Source organism: Candoia aspera, chromosome 7 (genome assembly GCF_035149785.1).
Source record: "Candoia aspera isolate rCanAsp1 chromosome 7, rCanAsp1.hap2, whole genome shotgun sequence".
Classification (NCBI taxonomy): domain Eukaryota; kingdom Metazoa; phylum Chordata; class Lepidosauria; order Squamata; family Boidae; genus Candoia; species Candoia aspera.
The window spans coordinates 23,118,606-23,138,371 of NC_086159.1; the positions used below are offsets into that span (position 1 = coordinate 23,118,606).

Here is a 19,766-nt window from a genome sequence, read left to right on the forward strand (position 1 = left end):
GAAATCGAACTTGCTAAAATGTCTAGCTTCCACCAATACACCAAAGCACACTAGGCAAATATATTTTATACTTTATACTTATATTTATACGTTATGTAATATATCTGGTTTTTATTGTATTTTAATCTTTTTAGCTTTACTGTAAACGAACCAGAGTCCCTCTTTTGGGGGAGATGGATGGTGACGAAATTTGATAAATAAATAAGGTGTCTATTTCTAGGGAAGGATTATGGAAGCAAGGGTTTGATAACCTTTTCAGATTCCCCCTATTTTTTTTTAATTGCCCCAAGCTTCACAAGTGTTAGCACTATGACCCTAAAAATCCCATGTAAGCATACCAGAATCTTGCAAGGTGTTTTATAAGCACACTGAAATCTTGGCAATCCTGTGAGAGTTCGTTTTTAATTAAAAATAATGTGAGGGGTTTGCAGGTACTAGTGGGGTTATCGCTGGTGGCCTGGCACTCTGTGGAACTGGAATACATGGTAATTCAAAGGTCAGTGAGCTACCTACAAAAAACATCCATTAGTAGAGGAAAAAGTGTTATCTTCATACGATTTCACTCATGCTCACCAATATCTGCTTCAATTGCACGGTACATTATCCCTTTGATGTGTACATCTCTGATTGAATCCTGTTAGGGAAAATGAAAGTGAGAATGAGATATTTCTCTATATAAGAATTATGTTTGATGGGCAAGGAAATTAATTAGCAGGGTATCTTCAACCCCCAACCTATGGCACAATTTCTATAATTATTTCAGTTGCTGATAAAGTAAATTGCAGGGAACATGGCAAGACAAGGTAATAGCAAAGAAGGTTTCCAGAAACTGTGGCTAGCAAGACTGAGAGCTACCTAAGAAAACCATTATTCACTCAGGGATTAGTGAATCAGTAGTATCATCATCCGGTTTCCTACCGCTCTACTTGCTTTATCTATGATAGAAAATAGATTGGTTTCAACCTTACATTAAATTATGGATTGTTTAACAGTGCTTTCCTGAATAAACCACAATTGGTTCACATGCACCAAGTAAAAACCATGGTTTACAAACCATAATGTCTGGGTTCACACAATCAAATAAGCCAGATGATGGTTCACATGGTGGGTAAACCTAGCCAACATTCAGGACAAGAGGATATCCGTATCAAAGTCAAAACTTTATATTAGAAAACAATTTTCTCAAATTACAGTGTTTACACAACAATGACTCTCATGAACTCACAATTTTAAAAAATAGTGTGCCTACAAGCCAGGCTCAAAAACATTGGCTAGACCATGATTATCACTTTTAATGTAGTTTTGTGCCAAAGTGAATCACTTTTTAAGAGAAACTGAATTCTGGTGAATAATTTATGTAAATTAAGGCCATATATAGTTGCTTGCTATGAATAATTCCATTCTGTTAGTCACAGGAAGCTGAGCTAGGTACTGAATGCCTGCAAGTCTATTTGTCTCCCCTTCCAGCTTCTCAGATTAAGCCTGGGGAGACTACAATCCACTGCAAGAGTTCTCCGTCCAATCTGCCAGTCAGTCCCAAACTCATGCACATAAGGAAATGCATGTCTGTCTGGTCAAACATAAATGGATGGTCCAAGGCAGCAAGGAGGGTGGCCCTGTCCCTTTTGCACTTTCTCCACATACTGCTGACACACAATTCCTTGGTCAAGGTTTCTGATCCATTTTTAAGTTTTTATTTAGATGTTGCTCATACATTTCCAAGGATATTTTTACAACCACGAGAGCCAGGAACTTTGTTTCCAAAGACCCAAAACTTGTTTACAGTAACTAGATTTTTCAACAAGAAAATAAATACATCTAAAGATGAGTTAAATCTGAATGAAACAAACATCCTTCATACTTATTAAAACCAATAGCCAAGAAAAACAAGCTATCAATTTTTCTCTGGGCCATGTTTTATCTTAATGGATATTATCGTTCTTATGGTAATAGATTTTCTATTTCAGACCTGAAGGATTATGACAGTTAGCAGTGAAGAAATAATCATGTGCAATATGCAAGCAAGATCATATTCAAGAAGAAAAATCTGAATGGGTATTATGGGAGTTTCAGTCCAACTCATCTAGAGGACATCAGGCTGGGGAAACTCTTGTTATATGGATGACTGTCACACCAGGATAGCCCAATACCTTCACATCTTTGTAGAGATGAACCGGCTCATAGTCAATGTTGTTCTTCAGAAAATACTCATTCACACAAGACAGGAGAGTCATCTCGGGCAAGGAAAAGATATCCATGAACTGTTTCATAGTGTGACCTTGTGAACTCTGCAACCAAACATACAAGATTCAAGTATGTGCTATAAAACAGTATCAGACATTTCAAAAAGTGTTATTAATGCTTTCAATAAGCCTACAAGGAACAAACAAAGAAAAAAAGATGAATATACAATAACTTATCTTAGTCTGGAACGGTTCAGTTACAATTCAGTCAGATTAGCAGACATAAAAGACAAGAATTTTTTGGTAGCATCTCCAATGAATATACAATTGGCTCTTTCTTTGCTGTCCTTAGAAGGATTCTTGAAACTATTCTAATTCTCTTTTTATTGAAAGATGTTGTGCTAGCTTTTTAAGGGTTTACACCTAAGCTTCCAATCTGCTGGTTAGCGGTTCCAAGGCACCCCTGGGTACTATTCTTGACACCCACCAGGCTCTGTCCCACTTGTCTTTTTACATTAAAAAATAAAAATTAAGCAGGGAAACTGGGTCACTTCAAAGCAAAGTCTCCAGCATGATCTTTACTTCCAAGCCCAAGTGGCTGCAAATAGACTCTTTAATTTTTCTTAGAAAATAACAACAAACAACTACATCCTACCACTTTGTTGGGAAGTGTGTTCAACACTGGCATCCATGGGTGGGGGAACAAAAAAATCAAGATGGTGGCTATGATCACACAGTCATGGTCACCTTCTTAACTTTTTAAAATCCCCTACGGACAGTTCTGGTGCTCACCAGCCCATAAAGGTAGTAAAAGGAGATAGGAAGCATTTTGCTGGAAGGGGCAAGACATTCAATCCACCTCTCTTGTGGCATCCATTTTATGGCTCAGCAAGCCTTCTGAGACGCTTGGGGAATGTGCCCAAAACATGCTCACAAATTTGAACTGAGGCCACTAGCCCATAAGAATTGGGGACTCCTGCTTTAGACATTACTTATGTTTCTGTTTTAAAGGATTTTGTCCTGGATTCAAAATGTGCTTTAGATTATTGCTTTAAATTTTGTAATCTTAAAAATCTCCTCTAGAAGGGATTTTTGCCCTGCAGAAAAATAGAAGCAATGGGACAAGTGGTTGTAAGTTAGCATTCTATAAAAGATGCAGAAGAAAAACCTACGTGAATTCAAATTTCCATGTAACAGAAAATGGCTCATGTAGTTTTACCTTTCCATAGAAGTCGCTCATTTGTTCCAGGGGCACATGGGACCCATCATACATAGCAATGACTTCTTCATCTGGCACAACACTCAATCCTCTGGCAACAACAGCAGTAACATCAATGCAAAAGCCAAGCAGGTCTTACACAGCAACAGGTATATATACAATTCTCTGGCCTGACGTAAACAATGTATTAACTTCTAACTATTCAGAATAATTTTAAATTCTCTATGAATTGCTCATTGAGACAAACTGAAATCATCCAAAGCAAACCTCAGAAATTGGTGATTACTGAGAACATCAGGGAAAGTCCTACTGCATGTGCCTAGAACAGCAATATCCTATTGCCATAATTCACAGGTGAACTTTCTTTCTGATAACACACCTGTTCGAGAATTCTCTCTTCCACAAAATTTGTGAGAAGCCTACAGTGACATCTTTCAGGCACCGGTTGAAAACTTCCCTCTTGACTTACATCTTCCCTGTATGAATGCCAGATGAGCAATTTCTGATTCTGCAACTGTTTTTCTTTCACCCTCCTTTTAATTGTTAATATTTTTTATTTATTGCTTTTGTTGAATAGCTCGTATTTTATAATCCACTTTGAGATGCTTTTATTTAGGAAGCAGTCCACAAATATATTAAATAAAATAACAGACTCTTATTATCCTTAGCAGTGGCAGGTGCTGACAGGTATAATATTAGAAAGCAGGAGTGATACTCCCAGCTGTTGGATTAAGAAGTATCAGAAATGTAAAATGTAATTAAGATTATCTATAATAAGGACAACCTTCTGACACTGGGTGTGATGGAATGTGCAGGTGGCCTTGGAATATGGGGAGAGGGGGAGAGATGCTGCCTAGGGAACGATCAGATGAAAGGACCTCGCAGCAGAGTAACCACAGCGAGAGAAAGAGACTTAGGAAGGACCCACCCTAACTACTCAGGCAGTAAATAGGGAGGGTGGGAGGTTTCTACTTTCAGACTTGCAAGATTCTATTAATGTAGCCTTACAATGAAGTAGAATCAGCTCATCTGATCAGGTTTCCTGTCTGGTTTACCTGGGAAGGCTGACACTGGGGAAGACACAGTTTCTTTGACTATTATTTTCAGTGGCCAGAGACAAAAGGGAACAGGACAATAACAGGATGTTGTGCAAATAAGTGGATCTGAATGTTTCCACATTTGGGGGAGTTTCTCATCATTTTGCTTCTCATTACCCCACTAGTTTTATCTTAGGTGCTCTAAGCCTATCCAACGGCTTAATGCACTTTACAGCTTTTGTTTCAGATCAGAAATTAGCCACCAGTGTTTGAAGATTTGACAATTTGTCAAATCAAGGGTTTCAGTTTCAACAAAGAAGAGTATTGTGGGTGACATTCAGCCTACAAACTGCCCCCAATCCTGTTTAATTGGTAAGTTTTCCAAAGGACATTACGAAGTGGCAAAAGAGAATTAATCTTATCCCCAGTAAGGTATATTGGATGAGGAACTGCCCAAAGACTGTATGCAGTGCATTCCAAAATATATCTAAATAGAACTAAGTCCCTGTGAATTCAGTGGGTTTACTTCCAAGTAACAGAGTTCAAGATGTTAAGTTTTAAATGCTAGGATAACTTTCTCAGTTAGCATCTTCCATCTGTGCAGGTCTTCAATTCCTCTAAACCTTTGATGTCCATAGTCATTAGGAAACAAAGTCCAAACATATTTGCACACCAGTTTGATCAAATACTTCCTAGGATATACATAAAACACTGTAGATTAAATATAAATTATTTTGGTTATAAAGAATCTCTAGCATTACAGAATTCCACTAATTTTTATTTAGTAAATACAAGGAATAGTTAGGTTCCATCCCATTTTTAAAATTCAGGAATGTAGTCTAACAGAAGATAATTGTTTCAGAGAGATGCAACAGGTTTTTTTAAACATTTGCAGAGATGTGAACAGACTGAAAAATCAGTAAGACTGTTTACAGAATTAACATTGTGTTTATACCTGAATTTTGTTGAGTACAAACAGAATGATGATTCATGCTAAAACAGATTGCGAACAGTGGAATATTTTTAGCAGCCTACTAGTACAATTTAGCAGCTGGAAGCAAGAACATTAGCCAGCTAATCCACTCCAGCTAAAGAACAGATTTGACTAGTTCAGCCAATAAAAGCATTATCTCACTCAGACATTTATTGCAACAGAGGATCAGTTTAGTAAGCCTGGTTACTCATAAGATACAGCCCAGCCATCTTTTGTTCTTTCTTTTCTACTAGCTAACACCTAAACATATATTTAAAGATGACTTTCAAATCCTGTCTTTTTAAAATACTATAATCTGTATTTCTTGGAGGTAATGGGAAGAATGGTTAAAGACTGACTACATGGGGCTTTCTCGGTTGTTCCACCATTAATGCAGAAGAACAAAGTGAAGGCAAAACCGCTGCATAGAAAGCATAGTGATTATTTGATTGGTCAAACAAGGCAGGAGCTCATTCTACTGTTATATTGCTATTATAGTGAATTACAGATGCCCAGAGAAAAATGCTTCCTGACTCACCTATATACAGTTCCCAGCTGAATGTAATGAAAAGCATCAATCTTCATCAATAATGCCTTTAAAGCAAGCAAAGTTTATTTATTTATATTTATATTTTGAAGTTACAGGCCAAACTTATAAATCACATAAAACAATTTTGATTAAATTGCGGAGAAACTTTTTCACCATTATTACTATATATTTTAAATAGATACTTCAATTAATCAGTGTCTCCAATTAAATATTATCATCAGAAATCTTAGAAGAGCTGCATAACAGCAATCCCACCATGGCTAATGCTCATTGAGAAGCTTCTTTACTAATTTTATAGAACATGTTAGAGTCAGAGGCAGCCAAATGAGCCATGGACATAATCATAAACGCCCATTTACGAGGACATTCATCTTCATCTAGAACCAAAGGGTACTGTTCTTGAGTTCACCTGCCAAAATGTTATCCTGGTAATCACAACCCTGTTATGATTTACAGCCATTTGAAATGTGGAATTAAACATGCTCATATTATTTCTTGTTTAGCAAGCAGGGTTTTGGAGGACTGAGAAAGAATTGTCAATTTCACTTCTGAGTGTAAAACATACAATTTCATTATCTAAAAAACAGCCTCCCACTCCCCTCAAAAAACAAGTACATCTAAAATTACATACTTCATGACTTGATTAGAGGGAGACAATGGAGGGGATTATAGAATTGTGCACAAAAGTGGGAGAAAAAAGGAGAAAAACAAGTCTTCTTACTACACTTGATCTCAGCCCAAAGATTAACTTTTTATGTCCCTCCCACCTTTTTATATCTTTTGTTCCTATGCCTTCTTTTATGTTTTTATTGACTGTGTTCTTTCCCCATGCCTTACATTGGTCTATGACCCTAATAAAGATTGATATGAGTCTCTCTACTGGCATAAGCAACTGAGACTGACAAATAGCAGATTCGAGTCAGACCAAAAAGAAAATTCTTCAGACCCAGAAATCAAACATAAATAGACAAAGTTTTAAAACACACTGTCACTAAGTGTAGTCATGGTCACCAATGTAGATGTTTTGATTCTTATCATGGTAAGAGATAAATAATTCTGCTCGCCTGCTACTTGCGCGAATCACCTCCAATTCCAGAAGACAAGGTTATTCATCAAGTACGATCTGGAATCCAGGGCTCATTATGTACAATTTAATATGTATTACCAAAACAAGGTCCAGGTTACTAAAAAAATTGTTTATGATTTCACAAAGCTGTTAGAAAATTTCTTTTAAGATTAACAACGGAACTGCAGGATATACCAACAACAGGCCAAGAATATGATAGGCCATTTGAAGGCAAGTTCCTTTTCCTGTGAAGCCTATATTCAAAAACAAAGCAGCATTTCAATTAGGGGCAATGGATTAAATAGGCTGGTACCTTTCTACTTCCTGAACCTGAACAGGATGCAAAATTGTGTGATGTATCTGTAGCACTTTAGGCAAGGTAACCAAGCAATCTGCTGTAACTGTCATTACCTCTGGGGCCAAAAAAGGCTGGATCATTTGTAATCTGAGAAAATCTTATATAGACCTTTACTCCTTCCTAGTAATATTGTTTATCTGGTAATATTTTACATATATTGTAATGTAACTTTGATGTTGGAGAAGACTCCTGAGAATACCATGGACAGCAGTGAAAACAAACCAATAAATCATTGAACAAATCAACCCAAAGTTCTCACTCGAGGTACAAATGATTAGACTCAAATTATCCTACTTTGGACTCATTATGTGAAGACCCAGCTCTCTGGAGAAGGCTCTAATGCTGGGAAAGGTGGAAGGAAAGAGAAGAAGAGGATGACCAGCAGCAAGGTGAATGGACTCAGTTATGGTAGAAATGAGTACACCACTGGGAGACTTGAAAGGTTAGGAATAGATCATCATGGAGAAAATCTATGTGGCTGCTAGGAGTCAAAAATGACTTGATGGCAAATAATCAATCAGTTGTAAGGTACCTTGGTTTTAATACGTAAGATCTAATTACTAGTACTATTTCTATAAATGCTATTTCAAATTTGGTAAATAAACACATTAAGTTGCATCTGGCAACTATTTCAGACTACTCATAAATAAAAACAGATAATAAGCAATGATGTTCCAAATAAAATAACGTATACCTACCCGATGCACATCATAATGAAGCCCTCTTATTGCAAAATTCGGATCATAGTCATACTTTCGGATTTCTGCGGGATACTGACAAAGTCATAAAAATAGTAATAATTTTAGCACACAACACAACCCATACAGGAAATACAAATCTATAGTCCAGTTCCCCTTCTTCTACTAATCAACACACCTTTCTTGTTTCCAGTTTTATCAGGAAAACTACATCATAATCTGTAGCCATACTATGGATGGAACTCAGAAGGGGAAGAGAAAGCCTACACCGCCTATAGCCCTGTAGAAAAGGTTTTGTACCCCAAAACTCTTCCAAATATTGCTGCTAAACTGTACTTTTAAGGCAGAATAGGTAAATTATTTAATTTATCGGAAGTGGTCTTAATTTATTGTACATTGCTGAGAGACCTTTTTATTATCAGCATAATAAGCTTAATAGAGAAATAATTAATTTGAATTAAATTTAAGGGGTTTTTCCCCTGGTTCCAGACATTTTTTGGAGTGTGCAATAGTTCCTATCATGCTACTTGAAGGCAGGTTGCATATGCCTACAGTCATCTAATCAAATCTTGAGTATGCTTCTTAGGGCTTCTTAGAGCTTTCAAACATTTTTGTAGGAAGATGTGCAGGCAATGGACCAAATCTGTACCTCCCTCTGATGTGGGGTCAGAACTGAAATGACAAATCCTGGGCCACAGAACAATAAGCACCAAAGACAAAACATTATAGTCATTTGTTTTCAAGGCAGAGGTGCTGTGCTCACGCCTGTTATTTCTTCACTTCTCACTTGAGTCCTCCTATTACTTCTTCCTTTCCTGTAATTGCAACATTGCCAAATGATACAAAAAAGCCAAACCACGTGAAAGTCTGGAAATGCTGCCTGATTGATCCTCCCACCCCACCAAGCCCCCAATTAAAAGGATTAGTTATGAAAAAGGTTGGTTAATATTTCCTTCCCATTTCTCTCCCTCCCAGATATTTGTAATGTCATTTTGAAAAGTTTTAATCAAAACTACTGGTTAACAAACTCTGGCCTCTCATCAAAGGCATCAACATCACAGTGTTTTTATCAGGAACCATAATTTAAACTAATCAAATTAATCCAATCAAAATGAGACATCATGCTACCTTAAGAATCCTCACAAGAGAAACAAGCAGAGAGAAAAACTCTCACACTATAGTTTTATCTGTTATTTTAATTTCTATTGCATTACAAATGTGTAATCTCAACACCTGCAGGAAGGCTGATTCTAAATTCAAATACTCATTCCTTCCTCTTCCATTCACATTCCTACTGTCCATAGAAGGTCTCTGAACAATTTCCCTCTAATTATTAGCAAATGCCTCTACAGAAGCGGCAGCTTTGTGAGAAATTTTCCACACTCGCTTTCTATACTCGACAGAACTTAGAATGCTGGGGAACATTCATTAAATTGCAGCTGATCTGGTTTTATTTCACAAGATAAAACACAGATAATTCTTGGTCATTCTTTTGGGTCCATCCAGCGTACTTGCCCCATGGAAATAAGTCTGTTCCAGTCTTGCACTAAACTAGAGACTGCAACCAGTTGTATGTTAAGCTCCAATTTCTTATTTACTATTACAAAGATATTTATAGACATGAATATATAGCCACTGACCTTTGGACAGAAATGCAGCCTTGGATATGCTTAACAAACTATATTGGGAACTTAGTTCACATAGTCAAAAATGTTCTAGCCCTCACAGCATAGAGAGGGTTAATACTTGTGTTTACTAATGCAAGAAACGCTTTCGGTTCAGACAGCATTCTAGGCAGCAAAATTAGCAACAAAGAGTGTAATTATTTTCAAACAAGGGCATTTTTTAGAGTGGCATAGTTACACATTGCACATTACTGTAGTAATCTGTTAACATTTTGATCTCCCTATATCGAATTTTCAAAAATTCTGTAGTCTCAAAATTATGGGTTGCATCTGCCCATGAAGGCCATTCCCCTCCTCTGAGATCTTACAGACACAGACATAATGTCTGTGCACAGTGCTTCTACACAGTGGAAGGCAGGGCACAATGGTCCCCTTCTGCTTTTGCCCAGAGAAATAACTGCTGCAGGGTGGAGTGTTGATTCAGGGAACATAGGTTTGGAGGAAGGACGTCCTGTCCACTGACATCTGGCTAACTGATAGTGTGGACTTATGAGTAAAATTCCCCACTCCTGAAAGATAATACAGCAATAATGCCTGTTCCTAAGCATTTGACAAATTACTCCTTTATGTACCCTCCAACACTCCTGCATTTAGACTGAAGGAGATTCTAGGGCAGCCTTCCCCAAGGTTCCCTCCAAATGTGCAGATATCGACTCCCAGAATTTGCTTTGCAGCGTGGTCACTGCTGTGAATCTGGAAGTTGAGGTTCACTCATCTAGAGAGCACCTACTTAGGGGAAGTGTATCCCACAGACTGACAAATCTTAATGAATACGGATCCTTCTGCGAAATTAGTATTAAATGTTTAATTCTGAATAATGAGCTAAATTCTGAAACATAGCATGTCTTATGCGAGAAAAAGCAATGAAGTCAACTTCTTGCCTATCTCTACTCTTGAATCCCCTTGAAAAATCTATGCAAGCTCTGCAATATAATTTGTGAGAGTACAACACAGCTCTTTCACATCCTTTTCGTCCAGAATTTATTGCTCGCTATGCAACTAGCTTAAGCATCTTAATTTCCAATATATTATGGCACCACCCCACCCTTGCAAATCACCTTACCCGATGTTCATTGATCAAAAGGTCCCGGGCAGCGTTAAAGATCAATGTGTGCAAATGCTTGGAATAGAAGACCAAAGTGTAGTCATAATCAAAGCCGTAGATTTCTATGTCTGAGAGACTCATTTCATTGTTGGAAAAGATAGCATCCGGATTCAACAAATTACTCATGATTGAAGGGACTAAATCTATAGAAGAAAGAAACACATACAAACACTTGTTTACAAATAAGTACTCAGAGCTACTGCAAGCTAAGCAATAAACTTGCTACTTGCCATTTACATGGAATGAATAGGCCAGATGGGGATAGTAACTCAGAGCTCAGGATGTTACTGAACACCAAATCCATCTGCAATAAAACCAGACTCATCCACAACTGCAGACAAAAGGACATGGCATGTATCACTGAAATGTGTCTGAAGTGGCGGGGCGGGGGTCACACTCACAGAGATCTGTCCTGCTGGGTTTCATGTTTTGCTCAATCCTGATCCTGGGGCAGGGAAGATGATGTGGTAATCATTTACCAGGAAATCTTAGCTGTCATGAACAACACTGTTCTGTAAGCATCCAGAAGTGAGGCCCTTAATTGAGATGCTGAGCCAAAGGGACAAGCTGAGAGTACAGTTATTATACTGTCCTCTCAGCTAAATAGTGGCATCCCTCACTAAGCTATAAGATTTCATTGCATTCTGTTTCAACCTCCCCCTATGTTCAGTGGAGTTCAGTGGCCACCATGCTAGTCATGGGTTTGTCCCAGGTCATCACTGACCCAACATGTGGCTGGCCACACTTCAAATTCCTCTACCTTGGGACAAATGTGCCATGATTTGGTTCTTGGGAACTTTCCCCTCAGTCCATTCTCATGGACAGATCACTTCCTTGCGCTGATGGGGTTAACAGGAGCTTACAGACAATAGTTTGTCCTTGAAATGCAAGAGGCTCCTTTTCTGGGTACTCTTTTTCCAGTTAGGAGTGTTTTCACCACTTCCAGCTTTGCCTGTTAGATGCTTATTGAAATGTTGTTTAATGGTTTCCCCTTTTGTATTTTAAAGCTACATGTGTATAAACAGGACATCTCAGCAAGATATATCATCTAGGTGACTTTATTTGGGCTGAGAAGCTAAGCAGGGTTTGGCCTGGGTAGCACTTGAATGAGAGACCACCAGGGAATATAAGAACTTTATACTAGGCCAGAAAGTTAAAAAAAGACATCCTGGAAGAAGGCAATGGCAAACTACTTCCACAATATTGCCAATGAAACTATTGTGACATGTCCATAAGTCACCAGGAGTTAAGCTCAGCTCAGAGAAGACTTTTCACAATGTATGATTTTATACTGTATTATGGCTTTAAACTGCTGTGTGATACTCTAGATCAGGGGTCCCCAACCCAGGCCGCAGACTGGTACCAGTCCGTGGCCTGTTAGGAACCGGGGCCGCACAGGAGGAGGTGAGCAGTGGGCGAGCAAGCGAATTTACAGCCTGAGTATTTACAGCCACTCCCCATCACTCGCATTACCGCCTGAGCTCTGCCTCCTGTCAGAGAAAGCAAGCCCATTGGCTGCTATCTCCAAACAGCACAAAGAAAAAAGAATAAAAGGTCAGGAAAAAGAGGAAATGCTTCAATCATCCCGAAACCATCCCCCCCCAGTCCGTGGAAAAATTGTCTTCCATGAAACTGGTCCCTGGTGCCAAAAAGGTTGGGAACCGCTGCTCTAGATGATGTAGCATAGGCTCTACAAGGATAAAATATATATTTATAGATAAAATAAAAATTCTCATTCAGGCATAAAGCTAACCTAACTCGTAAAATTCCTGTGAAGATGAAATTGGAAGGTCCATTTAGGCTATCCTGAGCAAATATGAAAAATGAATTATTATTTTAACATTAATAATGCTTAGTTGTTAAAGCTGAAGTTCATAAACCACTGTTATATGTATCATAACTGAGACAACACTGAGACACTTGAGTATTATATGTAATTTGTTACAGCAATCTTGACTTCATGCAGCTGTAGATTCAGGCCCATGCATATCACAACTGCCATAAGGTGGCACCTTGTTATACAACAAAATTTAATTTTGTCACCAGCTGAATACCTTGTCAGATATTTATGTCCAACACAGAAATTCAAAAGTTGGATCAACACACTCCCATCTTGGTCCAGCCCAAAGCTGTCTTCAGAAATGTCAAAACATAGTATCAGTCAGGAGGTATGTAGAAAAAAGAACCAAGAGGCAGATGTTGCACAACAGAAACCAGGAAAAATTCCCACTGATTTTACCAGTTTGGGGTATTCTATCCATAATTTTACTGAGCATTTTAAAAAAAGTTTTACAGCTTTTATTTAACATTTATTTAACATTTCCTCAAATTATATATTAGTTCTTTTCTGGACTTAGATTTAAAATTATCATTTCCTTCTTACATTATGTATTTATAACTTTACATTACTACTTAACAGTATGTAGAAAAGATAAATTAGACTGAGATACAAAGCTTGTACATAAAACAGCTTGCTTGTTGTATAAACATTAAACAACATTGGGTTTTATGGTTTGAAAAAAGAAATCTGTAATGGTTGGCAGACAATACATGCAGCAAAATACAGTCAGGCATATAGGCTAAAGTGTTCAGCAAAGTTAATATCAGGTTAAATTAAAAAGATTGTTTTACTTTTGCCAGCACCTGCCCCCCCCCCCAAAAGTATGTAGACTGCTCCATGTTAAGATTTAGAGCAGCTTTTCTCAACCTTTTGACCCTGGAGGAACTCTTGAAATATTTTTCAGCCTTCAGGGAAACCCTGCACATTCAGGCTCAAATATAGGCCAGAAGTTCCAAAATTATTATATTTCTTCCATGTGTATATACGCATTAACCGTGTTCTTAAACTAAAAATAAGGAATGAACCTTGCCCCTTTAATGTGAAGTTGCCCAAAGCTGAAATAATTTTTTAAATAAATTGTGATCTCCCAGGGAACCCCTAGTGACCTCTCACAGAACCCTCAGGTTCCACTGAACCCTGGTTGAGAAACCCGGGTTTAGCTTTGTCATCTTTGTGGTTATCTTGATACCATATGAAGACCCTTTTGTTCATTGTCAAACTTTTCAACTACTAATTGTTTTGGCCTCAGCATTTTAATGTTTGAACTACTTGATTCTTGTCTCTTACTGCTGAATTTAATGTTACGCCTTGTTTTGCATTTTAATAGTTTTTATAATTCCTTACAAGTTCCCCAAAGCGTTTGACACAGCACAGAAATGTTAATAAAGAAAACTAAAATACACCCTGATTTGTAGCTCACTTTCTCAGCCACCAAAGTATACCAGCTCTCAGATTTCTTTCTTCTGTTTACAAAACTTGCAGCTAACCTAGTTGGATAAAATTCCTGCATGAAAATCCTTACCTAATAAGGTAAGTGAAAGAATATATTTCGGAACACTCCTCAAATCCTGAAGCTGCATAACATAATTTGGACAAGTAGTATTTTGAAATAGGCATAATTTAGCACAGGAACACGATACATCTGCCTTCCTTAAACAGAGCATGAAGTATACTTTCTGCAACTGGAGTACTGACCTGTAGAGAGAAAACTTAACCAAACTTATGCAGCAGCTGATCTGAAGAGCATCTGAAGCTATGCTTAGACAATTCATGTGAAAAAATTTCAAACATTTGAACGCATATATTGTAAAACCTTATTTCAAGAGTACATTTAAAATGCAAATAAATAATTGAAAACATGATATTGAAAATGTTTTTAGAATGAAAAAGCACCTTGCCCAGCTTCCAATAGTATGAAGCAGCTTCTCTTTACCAGGAGCAAGTAAATTATATTCATACACAACACTAAACCATGGCTTGCTTTAGCATCTCTTTGTTGAATTAGCTACTACTACTATCTGTTGAAGGTTACATGAGTCTGATTTGTAATTCATTTTGTTGGAATTCATACATCATGTTAAACCATGGCTTGTTTAATCATGATTTGTTGAATAAATCAAATTGGCTGGTTCACACTACATGCTAGTTCACAGACCATGGGTTACAGCACCTCATCACATGCTATGCCAAAATAGAAAAGCAACATTATGGCTTAGTGCAATGTGTGAACCTAACCTAAGGCTCACCTTGGAGTAGAATGAGCCAGGGAACCCATTGCTAGCCCCCATGAATTTATCTAATTAGGAGGCCCTCACAACAGTGATTCATGCAATTATCACCACATGATTGGACTACAGCAGTGAACTCTACATGGGCCTGCCTTTGAAACCATCAGGAAGCTGCAAATGGTGCAACATGCAGCAGCCCATATGCTGGTGAATCAGTCAGCTACCGTAATCAGATGGCAGCTGTGCTATGGCTTCTGCAGGTGGCTGTCTATAGGTTTCCAGTTTAAAGTGTACACTAACCTACAGAGGCCTATACAGCTTGGCCACGAAGTACCTTCAGGACTACCTTCTCTGCCTGTAATTGACTTGTCCTATGTGCACTCCAAGAAACTCTAGGAACAGTTGCCCATTTCTAAGAAAAGGGCAGGACCTCATAATGTTTTTCTCTTGTGGCCCCTATATTGCTGAACATCCTTTGTGAAGTTAGAGCAGAAGCTAGTAAAAAGCTTTTCCAGACAGCATTTGAGGATTGATGTCTCTATCTCCTAGCATGCCCTGGCAGCAAACTAATTTCCCAGGTCTGAATCAAAATACCTTCATGCCACCCTGATCAGCACAACCATTTCTTTTACTGTTGAAGACATAACCATCTCAAAGGAACCCCAACAGCAACAGATTCACAATCATTTGCTGGAAGCTTAGTATCCCTTCTCAATTTTCAAATGACCTATCACCTTCAACAATGCCTTTACTATGTTCCAAGCTTATTCAGATTACAAAGAACAATATGCAGCAAGCATTTCTCCCTTAAAAGGCAAAAAAGCAATAAAAAAGATACCATAAGAAAGCACATCAGTAATAGACTTTTCAGGTTAATTTGACTGTTTTAGATAAAACAAGGAGACTGTTAATGTTTTGAAAGAACTTCTGGCAAGCTCCACAGCTTTGTTAAAATTCACCAATGGAGGTAAGCTGCAGCTAGACTTTGAAGGAGTGGAGAAAATATGACCTGGTTGTTACTGAAGTGCAATTCTCACCCACCCCAGCTAGCATGTCCAGCAACATCTGTTGCATTGTGTAGTAAAGTAACTTGCATCTCAATCCTTGAGCCATTTGATTTCTCTCTTAATCCTCTTCCCCACCTAAATAGGATAGGTTTGTCAGGTCCATCTTCCAACAACCAGAAAGGTACTTCATGATACATCCAACTAATCATCAGAGGGGAAGCTGACAGGAAAGAGATACACTAGGGCTGTATTCCCAGGAAGGTCACTGTCACAGTGCACCGCACACACTGTACTTCAGTATAACCAAGTCCATGTCTGAGGTGCTGAAGTCATTTTATGTTTTATAAAGGTAGATGAAATTACCCATTTCACTTCTCCAAGAACTCTATTTTAACCCCTTGTTTCAGAGGATGAGGTTAAACAGAGCCCTACAACTCTGTTTACATACTGTCTAGGAAATCTTACAGAAGGCCTCAGCCTCTTTGTCTTTAGCAGATTTCGTACATGCATGTGGAAAGTACCAGCAATAGCAAAACATGGGAAGATTCTAAGTCGAAAGCATCAGTAAAATTATGTGAAAGTGGCAACTGCACAAAATTGGATACTTTTCATCCAATATATGGAAATCTTCAAGAACAAAACAATATAAATGTTACAACTAACAGATTCTCAATATTGCCTGTACAGGTATCTTATTTTTGGCAGAGATAATTTGTTAGAGATACATGGTAACATGAGTACAGTACACATTCACCACCTTCTGCCCACCTTCTGTCTACAAATATCATATACAATGTCTGTTGGCTTTTCTATCCCCAACCACACAAACCTACATAAATCTCACATTAACATGTTGATCTTAATAGTTCTCCCAGAAACTGAAAACTGCAGGAAGCATAGTCTGCATGTCCCTTGTCTGGTGTGCATGCCAGAATAGCTTAGTGAACCAAACCAGAGCATGGGAAGACTCAATCTAGTTTAATATTCTGCTGGCTTATAAAGCATCACCTGAACAGGCAGAACAGTTACTGCTAATTTAAACCAAATTCCGTATCAAGAGAGATACTACTGGTCTCTTTTACATTTCAGTGATCAGCTGTAAGGACTGCATTGGTCTAGAATCAGAAGGATATGGATTCAAGTCCACCATTAATCACATGATTCATTGGGCAACTATTCACTTAGACCAACATTCCTCATGTGGTTGTTTGTTGGGATAAAATGAGAGGTGGACCTTCCAGAGGAAAGGCAGAAGTGCAACAATAATTACAAATAAAATTTGCTGACTGGTATAAAATCACTACTTGTATAATTTATTTCATTCCTGGTGCTTAGAAAACCAATGCATGAAACTGCCAACAACCTGGAAACTTGAACCACAATGTTTTATTTGACAATTTCTATATACTATCCCAATTATTAGGATTCTGGGCAGAAAACAAACAAAAGAAACAAAACCCACAAAGAAACAGTCCTTAAGAATCACCCAAGAATCATACTAGAGGCCAAAAATCTATTGGAACAAGACTCTCCAGGACCTTTCTAAACAAAAGGAAAGCCAGTGTCACTCATATTCCTGGGGGAAAGTATGCCAGAATGTAAGGGTCATTACTAATCAGGCCAGTCTGATCCTAGTCCCTTGGATTTCTGATGGGGTGGGGGTAAAGATTCTCAACATCCTCTCTCTTGATAACCTGTGGGATGGGCAGAATCTGGTTTAGTATGGTGACTCCTGACATGTCCCAGCTACACACTATATAGCAGCCTTTCTCAACCTTTTGGCTCTGGAGGAACCCTTGAAATATTTTTCAGGCCCTGGGGACCCCCTGCACATTCAGGCTCAAATATAGGCCAGAAGTTACAAAAGTATTCTATTCATTTCATGCCTAGGCCTGTATATATGCATTAACAATGTTCTTAAACTAAAAATAAAGAATGAAACCTACCTCTTTAATGTAAAGTTGCCTGAATTTGAAATAATTTTTTAAATACATGGTGCTCTCCCAGGGAACCCCTAGTGACCTCTCGCGGAACCCTAGGCTTCCACAGAACCCTGGTTGAGAAACCCTGCTATTCAGGGTTTTACAGGTAATGGTAGCACTTTGAATGGGGCTCAGAATCTTACTGCTACCAAGTGCAGCAACCTAAGCATAGATTGAATCCTGCAATAGCAATGACATTTTCTAATGATTTCTTTGTTTTAAAAAGAAAAAAGGCTTCTATAGAAATCTTACACCTCTCTTTCTTTAAAAAAGTATTCCCTACAGATTATCCCTTTCTTGATTTTTTTATTCCCAGTACTTCTCACTCAAAATGCCTCTGATTTAAAGGTTCTCTTCCTGGTGGCAAAGCTTTGTTTTGTTCTGTTGTACATTTGCTTGCAATCCTACTTAAGGTTCCTAGTAATCCTTACTTTGCCTATGAAGCAGCAGAAGCAAATCAAAATTGTTGCAGTGAGGGAGATTCTGATTGGATATTCCAATTTTGTTCAAAAATAACCATTAGAACAACTACTGGAGCTGCAATTTATGCTTCAGCTATAGAACCAGGCAAGTAGGATGTTCAACCTTTTTTCTCCCACAGTAATACCCACAGGCAGGGGATCTGCTAATGACTTACTATGGCTTTCCTAAGTCCATTTCTTTATTTATTACGCAGGGTGGACAGACTTCAGGTTGAGAAGACAGTTTTATTAAAACCGAGATCCTCCAACCAATGCTTGGTGCAGAAGGCAAACATAAAGACTAAAGAGTTCTGAGTGTATAAAAAAATCGAACAAAACACACCGTTCTTCTATCAGCACATCCCAACGCAATAAAAACACAATTTTCTCATCCACGGAGGGCGAGGTGTGCGTGCAGGCATCCTCACTGATTACCTACAAATCTAGCACCACGAACATAGCCTGGTTTATCACCTGCTCAACATGCAGATTCTAGGTTCAAACCGCTGCAGGGCGACGAACCTGCTCCCCGATGACCTTGGCCAAGGAGATCGCTTTCCCCCCACTGAAGCACATCACCCCGCACCGTCGAGCAAGCTCGGAGTCCGCCAAAACGAAGAGGAACAAAAGAGGGAAGTGAGATGAGAAGGAGGACAAGCCCCCTTTCTGCAATCCTTGAGGGGCGGCGTGGGAAGCCGGAAGCTTTGTTTCCCAAGCCACAAAGCTGCCAGGAGCTAAAACGTGCAACAGGCACCCGCGACAAGAAGGTAGGCGAGCGCGCTCCTCCTGCGGACAACCTTCCGCCCCGGCCCCGAACCTCGCTCACCTTTCGTGACTCTTTTGGCCTCGTTGTAGTTTTTCCACAGGTAGCTTTTCATATCCGGAGGCGGAGCGGAGGGCTGCTGCTGCGGAGCCAGCGTGCAATAAGGCTTTGCTTTTAAGCCACCGCTGAGGCTGCAAAAAGCAAGCCCGGCGGAGAGGTCAGGAACAGGGAGTGCAGCTGCTGCTGCCGCCGCCGCCGCCCTGCCCACATTGTCTTCCCCCGCTACTCTGAGGAGGACCCTGAAGGTAGAAGCCGCCGCGACTGCCATGACCAGCGAGGCAGCCTCGGGCGCCTTTAAGCAGGAACGTCGGCGCGCCCGAGTTCTGTTTCTCCACGCTTGCAAGCGCCGCCGGCTGAAGTCACTTCCTCAGGCCCCGCCTCCTCCGGCTGCTCTGGCTCGCTGAAGGCATCCCGAGGGCTGGACTGGACGCCACGGGTGGCTGCGCGAAGCCCCTCCCCCAAGCGCGGAGGTGTTGCTCAGGGGAGACGCCGGGCTTCTGCCTTTGGCTGCGGCCCCTGGTGTCGCCGTTATTCGGCCGGGGAACTGCCTT

General features: G+C 39.3%; 1 protein-coding gene across 1 annotated transcript in view; it reads right to left on the minus strand.

Annotated features, from left to right (window-relative positions):
* NT5DC3 (5'-nucleotidase domain containing 3) overlaps window positions 1-19,545 on the minus strand; it is a 30,717-nt gene extending 11,172 nt beyond the window's left edge. Inside the window, exons 1-7 of the mRNA XM_063308725.1 lie at window positions 19,219-19,545; window positions 10,833-11,017; window positions 8,085-8,159; window positions 5,951-6,006; window positions 3,403-3,493; window positions 2,151-2,288; window positions 574-634 (exon numbers count right to left, since the gene is read on the minus strand). Coding sequence (XP_063164795.1) covers window positions 574-634; window positions 2,151-2,288; window positions 3,403-3,493; window positions 5,951-6,006; window positions 8,085-8,159; window positions 10,833-11,017; window positions 19,219-19,483 — 871 coding nt within the window. The 5' untranslated portion in view covers window positions 19,484-19,545. The remainder of the gene's footprint in view (window positions 1-573; window positions 635-2,150; window positions 2,289-3,402; window positions 3,494-5,950; window positions 6,007-8,084; window positions 8,160-10,832; window positions 11,018-19,218) is intronic.
* Between the last annotated feature and the right edge of the window lie 221 nt (window positions 19,546-19,766).